This window comes from Apus apus, chromosome 1, assembly GCF_020740795.1.
Source record: "Apus apus isolate bApuApu2 chromosome 1, bApuApu2.pri.cur, whole genome shotgun sequence".
NCBI lineage: Eukaryota > Metazoa > Chordata > Aves > Apodiformes > Apodidae > Apus > Apus apus.
Genome location: NC_067282.1, coordinates 35,738,578 through 35,757,391, shown reverse-complemented (window position 1 = coordinate 35,757,391; position 18,814 = coordinate 35,738,578). Strand labels below are relative to the sequence as shown.

The 18,814-nt window shown below is 34.6% G+C and overlaps 1 protein-coding gene across 1 annotated transcript in view; it reads left to right on the top strand.

Moving 5' to 3' along the window:
* Nucleotides 1–18,814, top strand: part of DIAPH3 (diaphanous related formin 3) — a 236,530-nt gene that overhangs the window by 25,748 nt on the left and 191,968 nt on the right. Inside the window, exons 3-9 of the mRNA XM_051623494.1 lie at nucleotides 1,616–1,789; nucleotides 7,186–7,290; nucleotides 11,826–11,956; nucleotides 17,017–17,091; nucleotides 17,175–17,244; nucleotides 17,626–17,762; nucleotides 18,186–18,291. Coding sequence (XP_051479454.1) covers nucleotides 1,616–1,789; nucleotides 7,186–7,290; nucleotides 11,826–11,956; nucleotides 17,017–17,091; nucleotides 17,175–17,244; nucleotides 17,626–17,762; nucleotides 18,186–18,291 — 798 coding nt within the window. The remainder of the gene's footprint in view (nucleotides 1–1,615; nucleotides 1,790–7,185; nucleotides 7,291–11,825; nucleotides 11,957–17,016; nucleotides 17,092–17,174; nucleotides 17,245–17,625; nucleotides 17,763–18,185; nucleotides 18,292–18,814) is intronic.

The window sequence follows — 18,814 nt, the reverse complement described above, 5'->3', positions numbered from 1 at the left end:
TCTGATCTTAAATCTACAGATGCTGTAATAACTTTACTGGTCACTGAATTTGGTAACTTTGATGTACTCATTAAATGATACCTGAAGATGCATATCTTCAATATATATTGAAGCCTCAGAATATTTTTGCATAGCATTTCAAAGATGTAAGTCAGTTGATATGGTTGAAATCTTGTCCAAAATCTCTTATGCATGAAATGCTCCTTCAACCTTCTTCTGTGTTGACAGGTGTAATATTGCTGTTCACATCTGTTCAAAAGGCTGCTACAAAGATGATTAAGATTTAGCACATCTCATTGAGTATGTCAGCTGCTTTTCTGTTCTGATGGTCCTTGTCTATATACATTAAACCACAAAAACTTGACAAGAAAAAAAAAAATTTCGCTTAGTATATTGAAAAGCTGATGAATATGTAACCAATAAAAAAAGCCAAAATAAGACACAAACCACATCCCAAACCACTTTGCCAAAGGAGTTATTCTGGTTTAAGAAAGGGTAAAGTCAGAGCAATTGTTTTGTGTTGGCAAGAAGTCCTAAGGATTATTCATGAAACCATGAGTGTATTCTACTTCACTTGAATAAAGAAGCTAATGATTTTCATGTTTCTTCTAAGTCTATGTTTAAATATTAATAATTGGAGCACAGAAAGGCACTAAGTTTTGGATAACATAATCCAAATAAAAATAAATAGAATAGTGTCGTAGTTATGCGCACTTGCCTTTAAATAACAAGTAGTTTCTTTGCATATCTTTATATTCTATTACAATGTCAGGAGTACAGCTGTTTCAGAGTGGAAAAAAACCCAACAACAAAAACATTTAAAATTGTGCTTTCATATTCTACATGTAATTGTTGGGAAGAACTGTCATAAACTGGCTTTGTAGATATCTCTTCCTCTAAACTTTCCGTAGAATTCTTGTGTTCTGCATGTTTTCTTCATAATGTAATGGGATTCTGGAACTCAAGTGCTAAGGCAACGGACCATTAGAGAACAAGTCCTGTGAGGAGAGGCTGAAGGAGCTGGGATTGTTTCATTTGGAGAAGAGGAGGCTGAAGGGAGACCTCATTGCTCTCTACAGCTACCTGTAAGGAGGTTGTAGGGTGGTGGGTGTTGGCCTCTTCTCCCAAGTGAATAACGATAGGAACAGAGGAAATAGCCTGAAGGTGCAGTAGGGGAGGTTTAGACTGGATATTTCTATATGAAAGAGTGGTCTGGCACTGGAACAGCCTTCCTGGGGAAGTGGTGGAGTCACTGCCCCTAGAGGCATTCAAGAAACCTGTAGATGTGGTGCTTCAAGGCATGCTGTAGTGCACAGGGTGGTTTTTTGGTGGGTTCTTGGTTTTGTGGGTGTCTGGTTATGGTTTTGTGTTGTTGTTTTTTCCCCCCCCGAGCAGACAGTTGGACTTGGTGATTTTAGAGATCTTTTACAGCTGTGACAATTCTGTGTAATTCTGTTTACGTGTATCTTTATGAGAACCCTTTAAAATAAGACAGGTAAATAACAAGCAAGTTACCACAGAATAATAAGGATGTTTAGCTTCCAAGAACACCCATCTTATTTACGGCTACATAGAATGGAAACAGTGTGTGATAAGTTATCTTTTCTGTTTTCAGTTGGATAGATTTGCCAGTCTAAGAATTCCAGGAAGTAAAAAAGAAAGACCTCCTCTGCTGCATATGAAACAGTCACATTCTGCAGATCGGTCATCCACACCTATGGATGTGGAGGATTTTGCACCAAACCCTCTGTCGGAAAGAGAAATCATAGCACTCTTTGAAAAAATGATGGTAAGTCTCATGCTGGTTTCATTGACTTAAAGAATGACAACACGGCTAACTGACAGGTCAAGCCTTCTTTTGGGCATATGTCCTGATCTTTACCTGAATGATTATTATAATTGTGAGTTGTAAATATGTGGGTTTTAGGGCGTTTCTCAGGAGAAGATGAATTTGAATTATTCTGACAGGATTTTGCTCCAAATATTTTTAAAATGGAAACTGAATGTTTCTGATTTTTAGTGATGAGATTATACAACAGATTTTGAGGAGGAACAAGAAATGGAGAATCCTGCTTGCTTTCAAGACAACCTGAAGCTTTTAAAAAGGGATTTTATGCCTTTGAATGTCACAGCAGAATTTTTTTATATTCCATGTCAGTCTTGCTCAAAAAAGCCTTAAGGCTCTTTCCTCCAAAGCAGCATTTGTCTGCACATTGCTTCTTTCCTTAGCTGTCATTACTGTGCTGCAAAAGAGCTGTCACTTGCTGGAGGGATCATGTAGCCTCAATACCATCTCAATAGGTGGAGTTTTTTTTTGTCGTGATGATGGTGACGTTATGGGCAGGTGAAAACTAAACATGGAACGGCCCTGTGAGAAGAGAGTGACTGCAATCTGAAGAGCACAAGAGGACATTAACAATTAGAACATTATTATTACTTTCTCTGTAGCTCTTGAAACATAAATGGACTACCAGTGGCTAGGATGTGGCGGGAATTATACGGGCTATGAGAGAAGCACCTTTGTGGAATTCCTAGTACACAATAATGTTAGTTGAGTTTTGAAGATGGTTTTGTAGAGCTGTTGAGAGCTATGGCTGAGAGCTAGGATTAGGGAAGGACTACATTACTGTGTTATCAACTTCTGTATTTGTACTTGTTTTTCTCACATGGTCCATTTTTCTTGGTATATCTCGCTGTCTGGGATATTTTACTTCTGTTGAGAAACTTCACTGCTCAAATATTAGGAAATGGGAGAATTTTTCTAAAACTTGAAGGTATGCCTCCCTGCACACACCCCTTGACACATAAGTGTAGGTTGTATTTCTCTACCATCCCACAGAGATTCTGTATAAGATAGTGTGTGATGTTTAGACTATGCCATAAAAAATGGACACTGTCAGTAAATCCTCTGAAACATACTGCTATGTGTCTCAGTAAACAGGAATGCTTGTATCCATAGATCCTGAAGCAATACCAATCTTATAACTACTTTGCAAAACTATGTTAAATAATTATGACAACCTGGATAATTGGAATTCTTTCCTGGTTTTATTGAATAACAAAGCACTTAAACTGTCTTTGATAAACTACTTTATCAGTGTTATTTTAGCTTTAACATGAATACAGAAAAGATTCTTCAGATTATCCACACTTGAATGGACTGGAATAAAGCTAGTTCAGTCACAGTAGATTGCATAGCTAATTATATAATGTAGTTTCTAGTTTGCTGTTCTAATCAAATTAAATCATTTGGGGGAATGGAGTGGTGAAGAATTTGAATGGTATAGCCAAGCTTTTGGATCTAATTTTGCACAAAGTAAAAATAGTCAATTGGCTAGTACTGAAGAGAGCAGTTTCTAAATTCTGAAGTTTCACTGAAGTTTCATGTTACATTTTATTTTGGATTTTCCTGGATGTCTGTTGCTTCCTTCTCCCAGTCTTCTATTCAGTGGCATCCTGTGTGATCTTGATGGCAAAAATCATGATAAAACTCATAAAATCATACACTTAAAGGTAATAATTACCTGATAGCTTCTTTTGTTTCTCTTGGTGCTACTAGGAAAATATCCATGTGAAATGGCTTAATCCTCTTTTCCAGAGAGGTATTGTTCACCTGTAAAGTAACTTCATATTATTGAAGAAGAAATAAAAGAGTGGAGTTTAAGTATTTTATAAACTAAGCCAAATCTGACATGCCAATTATACCACTGAATATTTCTAATCTGAAGCAATCAATTGCTTTAATGATGTTTCATTTATTAAAAACAACAAACAGTTTACTTTTTACTTCACACACAGACAGAATATGGAATATATTTTGTACTGATAAGTTTCTCCTCTGCATACTTTTTGGTTTTGTGGTTTTGATTTTTTTTTTTTATAATGTGATTAAAAGTTGGGATTTTTTTGCAGGAAAAGCAAGCCCTTTGTTTTCTCTTTGTTGTTGAAGTTCAGAATTCATTCTTCAGAAAACTTAAAATAGCAAGTCTGAAAGAAGTGCAAAACTGCTTTAAACAGAAGAATTAACTTTGCAGTATCATGTTTATGAAAGAAGCCCTGTGGCATATTGCAGGAAAGATACTGAAGATGTGATACTTCTCAGAAAACATTGAGAAAGACCTAGCTGTTTATGTATTTTGAAACTTAAAATGGATTACTTTGGCTTCAGTGTTTTTACATTTCTGTTTGTGTAGGTTTAAAAATGCAATTTAATTATTAAATAAAACACAGGTACACTTATTAAATGTACTTGTAAAGTGTATTTTCATTTGAAGTCAGTGTTGCTATACAATTGTATTCCTGTGGAAAAGAATCCTGAGACACACTGTTCCAAAGACACTTGTTAGAACTTGAAGAAAAAACCCAAATTTATCTGGTAATGTCAAGCTGGACTTGATTATAGTAATTTATAGTACAGCTTGTTGTGTGCGTATCTCAACAGATGTGTTGCCTGGTAATAAGAATAGGCATGAATATGTTATGCATTTAATAGAAGGTGATTAATTAAACTGAAATATTACACAAAATGAGAAATACCTGTAACAAGATAGAGATGGAAGGCTACAGGAAAGACTAGCATTGTACTATTTTTTGCAATCTGACTTGATTTTAACCTCCATAATTTTTAATCTAAGGAAATGTCGTAGATAAGGCATAGAGGTTTTTGAGCAATTGTTCAGAATTTAAAGTTCTAGTATCTTTCTGGATTTGGAAGAATTTATTATTGAAAAAAATGTAAATAAATAAATTGAAAAGAACTTCCATTTCTGTTTTTATTTTAAATGCCTTTTAGCAGTTCACAAGTTTTCATGTCCAAAACCATACATCAGTGTCAGAACTCATGAATTGTAAAAGTCCTAGCTAGTTAAGTAATTAACTGATAAATGCTTGACCAGCTAATTAAGAGATTTAGACTGATTTGTTGTGTAACTGGTTTAAATTTTTAGGTTTCCACCTAACCATTTGACAGCAATGCTTAACAGCCTTAGTGTACCTTTTCTTTGAGCAGATAATTACTTTAGTTTTTTGACTTGGAAATAGTAAAATCACAAGTTTTTGGGATTGATCATGTGTTCTTTCTCATCTTAAAAAAGCTGCCGGGAATTTTGTAAGCTTTGGTAGAGACAGAACTTTTAGATATCTTTTACTCTTTTTCCAAATGATGCATATACAGATTTATTTTTTTTTTTCACTTTTTTAAATGTCTTGGAAGAATATTATCTCTTTGCAAATAATATATGATCCCAACAATGTTTTAATGTATGTGTATTTAAGCCTGTTTTTTTTTAATATTTATTTTCATATGGTTATTTGAGTCCATTTTTAGATCATACCAGGTTTCCTATAATTAAGTAAATCATAGCTTCTTGTTTTGCTTTCATCCAAGAAAAGCTACAAAATGCAGCATTCCCTTTCAAGATCATGACCCCAACATTTGATTTAGTATGATGCAACTCAAAAAATATCCACTGCTAGAATTTTGGTTTGAGAATAAGCAAAGAGTTTATGAGTTTTTTGATCAAAGGGCTGCAGGATTTTGAAGAAAAGAACTATGAGAAAAGATTGACATCTGTGTGGCCTCCTTTCTTTCAGCTTGTTTGGAGAAAGTCATTTGACATTTACTTTCAGATGTAGGAAGTAACACCAGTATGCAAGATAGTTGCCACGGAGGCAAAAGACTATATTATTGTTGCTTGAATGAAAGAACTTTTTACAATATGTGCCCTGCACTTATTTGATAATTAAAATATAAAATAGGATCATTTGTATAAATCTCACACTACAAATACACTATGTAGTACCAAATAAATACTAAAAATACTAGTTCAATACTAATTTAATAAATAATAAGTAATAATTTAAATCCATAGTAGACTGAAGCGTGGAACTTTTTCTAGTCCTTAAGGAAAGGAAACGATAACATATGTGGGGGCAGAAATCCAGAATCTACACAAAGTTACCCTAGTTGTATTTCAATGAAGTTCAGCTTAAGGGGTCAAGCATTTTCTCTTATGACTTGTCACAGCCTGGATTTATATAAAACTTGAATGTTTCTATAAACTGTGCTTGTTTCTGTCCTGTTCAATAGGAAAACTGGTGAAAGACAAGAAAGCTTAAGTTTCAGTGCAGTGTAACTTTTTGGTCTTTAGGGTTTTTTTTTTCTTACCAGTCTAAGGTTATCAGTTTGCTTTCTGTTTGTCTTTGATTTCTGACTAGGTGAAATAGCTTTTGTATCAAGATGGTTACCCACTTTTTTTTTGTGTCATTGCTCCTACCAAAGCTGATGTGTATTCACCTCAGAACTCTCAGCTGAAAATAGTATCATTAATTCTTGCTCAGCTTGGGTGACTGTGATAATGCTCTATGTATTCCTGTGTGTGCCTAAATTATTTCTTAAAGCTTTTTTTTTTTTTAAAGATTATTTATTTATCTCCAGTGTGATAGGAAATGTCATTTCTCACAGATGTGGAACTGATTACAATGATTAGAGCATTTCTAGGCTAGAACAGTTGAAGTCCCTGTGTCAGAAATGTCAATGAATAGCTGCTGTGTGGTTTTGAATGTGGGTCAGTATCTGCTCTTTTTGGCCTCTGGGTTTATGTTGGGATGAATGAATTACAATGGGGTTTTGATAACAGTTGAAGGTGTTCATTTAATGATAAAATCGTCAAGAATTTGGGCCTTACCTCTTGCGAAGATGTATATTATTTTGAGAACTACTCTCAGAGGAAAGCAGATCCTGCTGTCCAGGATTAAGAATTTGGGAACTAAGGAGCAGAATTATTGAACAAATTGATATCTCATGAAAAATTCCTTTCTAAGAGACTGGTTTAATTACAATTATAAGGGTTTTAGCAAGTTTTAAATAGTGCCTTTCTGTAGTTTAGTGCTTGTGTGTGTGAAACTGTAGGCGATTTCCAAGATTACAGTAGTAATGGTTGTTACGTGCCTGTATATCCTGACACAGTTGACTGTTTTTTTCATCTGACTTGCTAGGGAAGATGGATAAAATGATTATGGTTTTGAGTAACATCTAACTTTTCATAAGTTATTTGTATAGCAGCTTGCAGTTGCTCAAATTCATATTTTTTTTTAATATATATTTTTTTTAAAGTCAGTGTCTTACAGTTAAACAACTCTGTTTCTGAATCACGTGAAACTTTTTTTTTTTCCCTCCCATTCTAGGAGGATATGAATTTGAATGAAGACAAGAAGATGCCACTGAGAGAAAAAGATTTTAATACCAAAAAAGAAATGGTGATGCAATATATTAGCACTGCTTCAAAGTCTGTAAGTAAATTTTTGTAAAGTACACAAAAAATGACTTAATTTTTGGAGTATTTCCTATTGGAGAGGAAAAGCGATGTTAGTAAATCTCACAGCAGTCTCGAAGTTTCTCAGCCCAAAACAAACATGTCAAATTTTATATGACGTTGACACCCCTAATATCCTCATGCATTCTAAGATGTGGCTGGCTGTGCAGTTGCTGAATCCACATCTATTGCTAGAATCTTAGCATCATCATGGTGATGTTAAAACTCACTTTCTCAAGTGATTGAGTCATAAGTCTGAGCAGCTGAAGTGAATCTCCACCCCCTCTGTCCCTCGATTATTGTCCAATCACTGTACATGCAGGCCCCAGGCCATATGCAGTCATCATCGTTGTCTCCATGCTTTCAGGCAGGCTTTTTGGAATGCAAATGAGACTTTGTTCGAGAGGTTACAATGGCTTTTTGACACCACTTCCAGCAAGTTCGGGTCCTGAGGGCTGGTCCCTCACAATTTCTCCAGTGCATTGGACTGTCCAAGAGCCTTCTAAGTCTAGAGAGAATAGTTCACTGTATTCCCAAGGGCACTTCGCTAAATTTTGGTACACCTCAACTTGATGAGAGTCATACTTTTTCAGAAAAGCTGAAGTGCCATATAGCTCCTGAGTATTACATAGAACTAACACCATCTCAAGTCTCTTCTTTGAGTGATAGTGCAGTAGCATCTTTTGATAGTTCATACTTCTCAGACTTTAAGGGGACAGGTACCAAGCTATATTGTGTTGCAACAAATAACCTCATTTGCAACTGCCATGCAAAGTACTGAGCAGGTTTCATTAAATGCAATCATCATTATAAAAACTATTAAAGTGAAGAACAGAGGCTGTGCTCTTAGTCAGCTGATGAAAATGGTGCAACTTCTGGTGATTAAAGTGGACTTCACTGTAGTCCAAGCTTCATCACTGAGCTCAGTATCAGGGTTTCTGTTTCTTAGAAATGCAGAACTCCTTTCCAGCAAAGCACATCTCTGTTACTGATACGTCTAGAAATGATGCTGGGTTTGGTGCTGCTATGCTCAGCTGGTTTATATTTATATATATAACTATATACTTATAAAATATATAAATTTAGATTATATCTATATTTACATTTATATATATTTATATTTATATATAGCACATTGTGATCTATCTCTGTGTATGCATAAGATGTTTAGAATTAATCCATCACTTAAGGACTCAAAGTTACTTAAAAAGAACCAGAGTTCTACTGATAATGCATTGTCCAATACTCATTCATTTCATTCCACTTTGCTTAGAGACTTTTTAAACAACTGAAAGCATGCTTCTTTGTATATGTCTGTGTATGTTTATCTGCAAGTATGCTATTGCCATCACTCTATAACATGGTCATGGGCTGCCTGTAGAAGAATTGGTAGGACTAAACAGTCTTGGGGTTTGGGATACTAGTAGTACTTACTGAAAATTTGAATGATAGCAAGAATTGTGTGTTTGGAATAATGCTGCTCAAGTACTTCAGGGTATTCTGCTAGTACTTTATTGTTTTCTTCTAGTGTATACTGTTTACATGCAGCCTTATTTCTTCCCTTAAAATACTATCTTAGAGTTGTTTGAGGTTGTTATGTCCAACCTATTATCTGTTTTTGTTTTTGTTTTTGTTTTTTTTTGTTGTTGTTGTGTTGTGGTTTTTTTTGGGGTTGTTTTTTTTTGTTTTTTTTTTTTTTGTTAGCTGCTTGTATGTGTTCTGATTATTTGATGTAAAAAACAGCACCTCATTTTGACCTGCTATATAAACACATGCAAGGGTGTTTCCAACCCAGAAAAGTTTTAAAAATTAATTTCTATGTTTTGGAATTAATACTCAAGAGGAAATAAAAGCAACATTGCTGTGTTACTCAACCATAAGTTTTGCTGTTCTGTATGTTGAACACACACAAGCTGACTTTTTAAAGTGAGTTTTCTTCACAATGTTTTATTTTTTGTTGTGCAGCTTACTCCCTTGTAATGTTTTAGCTGAATTAATTAATGCTGACTTCATACTGCATCTGTTCACAGACCAGTTGTTCTTCAGTTGAGCAATTAAATTTCTAGAGGCACTGATGCCTCAAGATATTTCCTGTTTCTCAGTTAACTTGAGTGTTTTTAACTTAAGCAGCTTTTCCCATGCAGAAATATAGCTAATATAATCAGTTTCACAATGGGTACCAAATGCAGCTCTCATTTTATTTAAGCACTGGCAGATGTATCATATTCTTATTATGCAGAGCCTTGGTGTAACTTTGAATAAGTGGTACTTGGTACTGTGTGTATGTTGTACAGACATTCACTCAGTTTATTGGCATCTTTTGCATAGGATAATGTTCAGGTGGGGAACAGAGTGAAATGGGATGGCTGGTTACTATATGAATGTTGATGTGAGTCTCCATGGCTTGTGACAGTGTCTTCAGATGGCTCAGATGAAACTCTCTGAAATGTCATTCTAGTGAATTCTTACAGTCCAGCTGGGCTCTTGTCCCATGTGACCTTTCCACTGCCCGCATTGCTATTGATTATATTATATTACTTCCGAAATAGCATCTAAACATCTTAACTATATTTCTTGTCTACGTGACTGTCCTATATGACCATTTCTGCATCAAAAGAGAGCAATTTTACTGACTCTTTCTAAATATTTTTGTTATATCCAGCTCGGTCAATTTTGTAGCAGGAACTGCTGGGGGAAGTCACTGGAAATGACAGATTCTCTGTCCAGGATATTACTCCATCTGCTTAGGCATACAAGTAGTGCTTATCAACTAGTCTATGCACAGTAGGAGCTGCCAGGAGAATTTCTGGGACTTTTTAAAATTTCCAACTGGAGACCTCCTGTAACATTTAGTTAAGTACTTTTTTTGTGAAGGCTGCTAGCAGTTTGTTTGGTCGTCTTGTCTCTAGTCAGTCCAATACCTAAGCTATACAGAAACCAGCTGGGAAGATTCAGGATTGCAAGGGAACCTTTATGTGCTGCATATGCATACAGGCACAGCCTTGATCTCCTATTACACCACAGCTCACCACTACTGAGTGGAAGGATCCCTTCCCTTTGACTAGCTGGTGATACATGCCTCTATGATCAATTTATTATCCACCAGGACTCCCATTTTTTTCCTACAAACCTACTTCCCAGCTGATTGTTCCACACAGCTCTTGGTGCATGGAATTATTCCTCCCCAGGTTCAGAATTTAGAATTTCCTGTCGTGGAACTCCATGACATTTCTCTGCCTGTTTCTCCTGTCTGTTTAGGTCTCTCTGAATGGCAGCACAGTAGTCTGGTCTGTCAACTCTTCCTAGTTCTCAACTTCACCTCTGCTAGAAAGTATTTCATCATCTTCTACTTCTGTATAATCAGATAATGAGACTGCCACACCATTTACAGTGGATAATTTCAAGTTATGATTGCACTGCAAGTCTAATTCTCTTCAGGTCCTGACTTAAGCTGCGAGATAATTAAGTATTTTTTAGTAACTCTTTTCAGTGCTAAATGATAGAATGATTGTGCTTCTGCTCTCAAAAAAGGAGTTTCTTCAAAGACTTAAGTAAAATATAGGTTGTATACCTATACATAGGTTGTATACCTACATTACTCGGAATAGAAAATACCTCCTCTGCACAAAACTGCTTTTGCAGTGCTTCACTAACTTGCCATTGCATTGTCCTTTCTATCTCCATGTCCTTGATTGCCTCTCCACCTGCCAAAAAGAGCAAAGCCCAAAAACAAGGCAAAATTCAAACCTGAAGGTTGACAACTTGAATAAGTATCCTTAAGTTATTGCATCAGAAGTCTTATTATGGTTGCACTTCCTTCTTAAAGATGGCAAATAAAATGAATGAGGAGCTGGAATTTATCTTCAGAACTTTAGGGGTTCTAAATAATTATTTTAATATTTTTTTCTTTTTTTTTTTTTTTTTTTAAAGTTCTTTTCCTTTAACCCTCAGAGCCAAAACTAGTCTGTTTTCATAATCCAAATCTCACACACTCTTCATCTGAAGGACCTTTAAGGGGAAGTATTTTACAACATTATCTGCAAGAGCTCAAGTAACTGCAATAACATCCTGAGTACTCTTCTGATGCACTGGTTCTTGCCTCTGTGTTCTCACATGGCTGTAGTCCCCCTTCTAGACACCTGCCCTGTGATCTCTTCAGAGCACCTCAGAATTTTTTTGTTCTTTCTTTGAGTATTGAAAATTAGGATGCTTGCAATGTGTGAACAGAATCCATTAATGACAAAATTTATATTTCACTGAGTTTGCACAATACATTTCTATATTTGATGCCTGCTGCTTTTTTCTACTGATTATGGACTTGTTCACAAATTGACAAAAATTTAGTCTGCATTTAACATTTATAGCAGGTACACAACAGTTATAGGTTTAGAGTGCAATTATAACTTTTTTTTCTGTTTTTTCAAGGAATAAAAATGAAAGTTATCCATTAGTGTTGTATTCAAGCTTTATATGTACCAAATAAAAAAAACAAATATATTTTTTATATTTCAGGGAAGTCTCAAGAACAGTCGGAAGATTTCAGCCCAAGAGTTTATTCAGGAATTAAAATCTGGGTCAACAGATGAAAGACTAGTCACTTGCTTAGAATCTCTCCGTGTGTCCTTGACTAGTAATCCTGTCAGGTAACACCATTAACACATACTGCAAAGATTAATTATATTCTTATGTCTGATTCAATTAAAATTAATGGATCTGTACATGTAGATGTTTCAAGGTTTTCTAGTTAATGAATGTGTATGTGTTTAGTGAATGATTGTACCTTTTTTCTTTTTTTCATTGATTGTGTATCTTCTGTAGATCTATTTTTCAGGAGATTGCACTTACCTGTTCAACGTAATGCTGAGAGAATATAAACAAATGTATTGCAGAGCAGTTAGCTTTGTTTTCTAGTGCTAAGTAGTCAAAAGTTTTTTTCATTTTTATTTCTGAAATATTCTCTTTAATCTTCTAGCTTACTTGGTCAGGGTCACTATTTATGGGAATTAGACACCTTGGTGTAAATTTGCTAGCCAGAAAACTGTGTGCTCCTCCTTCTGTCCAGTGTGCTTAGGCTTTCCTCCTTGCTGCCTTCTAGTAATTTTTTGGTGTATCTCTGGGATTTATTTATACAGAAGAGAGCACAACATTAGTTTACCTGTGCTTTTCTGAAAAAAAGGCTAACACATCAGTAATCTTAAGTCTAACACTGATATAAATCTTTTATGTTTATTTTTATTTGATCCATAGAGCTTGATTTCTGTATGTTGGCTTCATTTTATTAAATTATATCTTTTTTTATTCTACTCTATTTATAACCTTTTGTTTTAGAGTTCTTGTATAAGGCAGTGGTTGAACGCATGATTTTGGGAAACTGTTTTGAGTTTAGTTCAAAGTAATGCAAATGAAGTGCTGGGGATGCTTATGATGGAATGTGATTGAAAAGGATTAGACAGATTTCTTCCTTCTGCATCTAGCCTGGCAGAGTTGCTAACATGGGTCTTCTGTATGGGAGTTCGCCTCTTTTCTTCTATGATATTTTTTTTTTTAATTGGATTGTCTTATTTATAATAAGGAATGGTTCACATGGGAAGAAACATGCTTTACATCAACCTGACTTCTGACAGTTTTACAGAAGATAGATTTCCTCCATGCATGTGAAGCTACTTTTTTATATAGTATTATTTCCCCCTTATTTAAAAAACCTCAAAGCAAAAACCCACAACCTCCGAGGTTTCTTTTACTTACACTTAAAGTTTTTCAACAAAGAAAATTTGCTTGCTAGTATCCATCTGGAAATGTATGAACTATGTGATAATTAATTCTGTTTCTTTTGAACACACCAAGAGAAAAGTTAACCCCATGTCCTACCCGCTCCCCACATCACCTCCCCAAAAAAAGAAAAAAAAAATAAAAATAATAAATTTAATAGAAAATGGAAGTAGAATTGAACTACAACATTGTAAAACAGTACATAATCAATACAAAAAGTCTGATAATTGGTATTATCTGGAAGAACAATGTACAGAAGCTTGGAAATTTTACAGGAACTAAATATGAATTTTTCTATTAAGTAGGTTTTCCACAAATGTTTCACACTGAGTTAAGTAAAGGATTAGAAATCTGTAGATATGTGTTAGGAGTACAGGCAAAATAGCAGCAAATGCTTTTGTGCATGAAAGACATGGAAGAACAAATGTTTTCATTTTCATAAGCTTAGTGTAGTTTGTCAGACCTTAGAAGTGTGCTGGAAGGTTGTGATATGTTGTTGATATCAAAGCGTTCCTTTGATACTTTTGAGATTAGTAGTTTCTTTAGCTTGTTGGTACAAATAGTTCCAGATGGTGACACTGGCTTTAACATTGTTCAGTCAAATATGAACTATGGTAGGTAGATAATTTGACAGTTGAATCTAAGTCTGAACTTGACCGCAATTTTTTAAAATTTAAATTCAGCTTAAAATACTAAGCAGAATGAAAGAAACATAAAAGACCTATAATGTTTGGATTGGAGCTAAACTCATTGTTAAGTTAATGGTTCTATGGACTGAAAATAGGTCTGAATTTGAGAGGTTTGAATTGGAAGGAGAGTGACTGTGGCTTGCAATGCTTGTCCGTGAATGCATTTTAGTCTACAAATCAAAAGATGCATCACAACCAGCAGAACATATAGGTTCCGAAACAGTCTTCTGGTGTATTGAGTGGTGCTCAAAAAGAGTGTTAAGAGAGACCTCATTACCCTTAAACAGAGCATTTAAAAATAACCTTAGGAAAAAACTAAGTTCTTCCGTAGGGCTTAAAGAAAAAAAACCAACAAACAGCAATAATGCAGCAGTGGCACACTGCTTTGCCTACTAAAAATATTTGATCTAAACCATTTTAAACCATGACCACTTCTTTCTAATGAGTAACAACAGCTGATATTCATTAGATGCAAATATTGATGACCTTGATTTTCCTATCAGCAGCCAGATCATTGGTTAAGAACTTGATTTGACACATAAATGTTGAACTTCAGTCCAGCTGCTATAAATTAATGATTATTTTAAACACCTGTTTTGTATGATATGGACAATGAGAAATAACTGATGAAACTTCGGGATGTCATTTTATGCATACGTAGTACCTAAGAATAAATTTATGCTTTTTTAGGAGAGTGATAATTAAATTTTGATTGGATCTAGCCTGACAATCTTCACATTTTAGGCTGTAATTTTTTTGACAATATATAATTTAGGTGGTTTTTTTCCTAATTACTATACTTTAATCAACTTAACTTTTTAATCTTGTTGACATTCCAATTTCTAATGCTAGAGCTTGTTCTTCAACATAATTTTCAATTAGTTGTTTTGTAAAATGTATTTTTAGTTCACAGTGAAAACCTGAATCGAGTGATATTGAGTAGTTTGGTCCTGATACTTAAAAAAATGGATTGAAATCTATAGGTTCCTGCAAAAAGTAGTATTTGTTTTCCATCTGTATAAAAAGAAAGGCTCAAAAGGAAAATGTATCCACTGATCTTGGTCACTGTTCTTCAGGTGAATGAATGAGGTGTTTTTACTTCACAGTTGCCAACACAATTCATCAAAGTGGCTCAGTGATCTACCTGTACATAGTATTGCAAATGACTAGTTACCTCTTACTATTTCTTGTCCTTTTTTATAGTAGTTTCAATACATTTAGTTCTTTTCATGAAGAGGACATTTAAAAAAAATCAGAAGTAGGGGCACTGATAGTCTGGTATTTTGTCAGACTGACAGAAAGCCAAGGGTTTGTTCTCGATAATGTAAGTAATCTTTGTTCTTTGGTGAAAGCAGAGGAAACAGCAGTAATAATGGAACAGTATTTTAGGAACTTGATCATTCTCATCATCCTCAGCTGCCAGATGTATGATAAAGTGGCAGCATACAATTCTGTCTAATAAAATATATGCTAAGAAATGCCTAGTAGCATCATCTTTAGGTGAAATATGGTCACTTATACAAAAAATAATTGGCAGTTACTTGGCCTGAAACACCTATCCAGGAAGGAGAAAACATTTTCTCATATAAATTTACTTTTAGGGGAAAAAACATAAGAAGCATCTGATCTAGTTCTCTCTTCCTGTAACTTTTAAATCCATTACAGTATTGGAAGTACTTTGTATTTTAAAAGAGCTATTGCATCTCCTTTGTGTTATTTCCAACAGCGTAGCTTGTTTTTAGTCACTACTAAGATCCCACCATTGTAGATGTATCTAAATATGCTGGTTACTATTCAAACATGGTGACAAATTATACCCAGTGTATACAATGGTGTGTGAATAGATAAAATGAAGAAAACAATGGAGAGGCTTTAATGCAAGTGAAATGAATGTTGTAATTTTTTTACTAATTCTGATCAAAGTCTTGATGCTGAACTTCCGATTTTGCAGAATGGGTGCTTCCTTTTTATGAATAAGTCTTTATTTTGTTAATAAATGACAAGAGATTTCCTCAGCTTAAGCTTTCTTAAGTAATAATTTAAAGAATGCACAGAAGCTATTGGAGCTACACTCACAACAGTATTCATGTTTTGATGTTGAAGATGGTGAAAAGTATCACGTCTTCATCATGCTAGCTATATATGTTCTAAACAGACATGGTTTTTAGTCACTTAATAGATAAAAGTAATACACAGATTCAAAAGTGGAAAAAATGTGGAAGAGAGATCTGTTACAAAAGAATTTTCTGTTATTTTGGCCAAAGACAATAATCAGAGATTCAAAGACAGTAGCATGGAAAGTTGACTAAAAGTGTCAGGAAATATTCCTGCCTCTTATAGAAAGAGTATCCATTAATTGCATATTATAACTTCACTCTTTATAATAGGAATTTTCTGAACAAATAATACCTACAGTTTCTCTGCTTGTGTATGTATTTTTGTTGCCTCTGCAGCCAGCTTCACGTTCCTCCAGTGCGATTTTGTTAGAAGTTTGAAGTTTAAAATATCTATGCCTTACAGACAATGAAGTCTAAAGAATGAAATATTCCTTTTGTTATGACTACAAATAACAGTATTGTCCATGAACTTTAGGGTTAGGTAATTGATCAAACATCATAGCTTCAGCAAGACCAACAGCTCCTATCAAAGGAATGGCTGCAGTACTGCTCTCAGTCATGGAGGTATTTGTATTTGATATAAAGGGGTTTTCATGATAGTAAACAGGACTGTGAAGTGCTGTCTCACGTAGAAACAACATGCCCGGGTTTAACCTCACCAACAGCCGAAATTCTCAATTTTTGTTGTGTTCACTTGGAGATACTCATATGGATTAGTATCTCAGGCATCACTTCTGCAATCACTTTAGGCTTTCCCTTTCTTCTCTGCTATTTACGGTTAGATCCTGAACTCTCCACTAGCCCTTAGAACCGTGTGTCGTAGAAATCATTGTTCTTCTTCCCTTCCTTTGCAATAATTTTAAAATTACAGTTCTGTGACAATGAATATATAGTTCTTAATTTCAAAATTGTAATTAATACATTTAATGACTAATTCCTTTATTTTTTTTTAATTTAAGGTTATCTAATTGCATCAGTGAGTGCCTCTTGATCTTCTATTGAGTAAAGAGTCAAGTTTAGATTTTAAAGTGATCCAATTATGCTTTTTATGTATGCTGACAATTTTCATTCATTGTAATTACTCTTTAAAATGTCAGTTCTTTTGATGTCTTTCTGCTTTCTCTCTAGCTGGGTTGAAAACTTTGGTCGAGAAGGTCTAGGGCTGTTGTTGGACGTTTTGGAAAGATTGGTAGAGACAAAAATGTAAGGATGATTTCATATTAAATTGCCAGCTTTGCTTAATATGTAAACAGCATTTAATTACATTAAATTTTTAATTTATTCAGCCAGGACAAAGTTGTGAAGAGGAGTCAGCATAAGGTTATTCAGTGTTTGAGAGCCTTCATGAATAATAAGGTATGGGATTTTTTAAAATCTTGAAATATAAATTACTACAGTTCAATCAGATAATGTGCGTGGTTGGTGGATGCAAGCCAGTGCAATTTGGAGAAGCGGTGTGTTGGTCAGGTGTGTTTTGAAATTATTTCTGCTTCCACTTCCTCTGTGCAGAAATATACTCAGAGAGTAAACTTCTGATGCTAATGTATTCCCCTGTTACATGTTAAGTGACCCATTTTGGACTTTTCTCTCATTTATTTTTTTTTAATTGCATCTTTGATGTACTTAAATGTCATTTGAAATACTTACTTGGGGGAACTATTGCTGTCTTTCGCTAGATACTTGATAGTCATTTGGATTCCCTCCAACTCTCCTTACAACTGTTTTTCTGTTGTTTAGTATGGATTGGAAAGAATTTTGGGAGAAGAGAGAAGCCTTTTGTTGCTGATCAAAGCAATTGATCCAAAGCAAACTAACATGATGACAGATATAGTTAAACTCCTTTCTGCAATGTGCATTGTTGGAGAGGAAAACATGTAAGTACTGTATTTAGCCAGAAATAGTAAGGTAATTTTACGATACTCAAAATTATACCTGAATGAAATGCTGAGATTTTCAGCTTAGTTTGAAAGTAATAATCTGTACTATATTGTCAGTTTTCAGAATACCTTTGTCTGTGATTTTTGATATGGTCCTATCAGTTAGAGTTCTCTTTTTGACATGTGGTTGTACTGGTTTGATGCAAGTAGTTAAGCAGCCATTCTTTTGGTTAAGATTTTTAGCATGACTTTTAAGGTATCTTAACCATTGTAATGCCCTGAGTCATTATTTGGCTATAAATATCTCCGAAGTAAACAAGTAATGCTTAGACCTCTGAAATTTGTGCACAAGAAATTGTGTACAAATGAACAGCCCGGTTAAATATCTCTCCTGACTGAAATGCTTTTCTTTTCTTACAGCCTTGAAAAAATTTTGGAAGCCATAACAGCAGCAGCAGAGGAAAGGAATGTAGATAGATTCTCTCCTATTGTAGAAGGTCTTCAGGATAACTCAGTTCAGCTGCAAGTAAGCACATTTTTTTCACAAACTTTTGCAATAAGTAAGCATAAAATTACGTATTTTTCTTTATTGATCAAGTTGTTACAATGGAAACGAGGAAGGATGCTGTTTGAAATAAAGGTCAAATTTTGGAGTGTTGTTTATAATGTTATATTTTCAGATATGTCAGGGGAAGATTCGATGTGGAGAAACACAGAAATAGTGCAGGTTAATTAGTTGATTTCCATTCACCCAAATCTTAGACACTTTGGGAGTTAAATTATACTGTCTTTTAAGATGAAGCATGAGTCATATATTCAGGTGCAAAAAGATTATCTCACTTCTAATGCTATTTGCTGAAACTTAAAGATTAATAGTAGTAAAAAAGCAAGGGTTTAGGCAGCTGTTTTTTATAATTAATGCTTAAATCAGCAGGAAGTATGTCCCTCATGCTGACTTTATGATTTCATAAAATCACACCCAGAGAGTCTGAGGAAAGAAATCTTTCACCTTATTTTCAGTTCAGTTTGCTACAGTTGAATATAGAGTT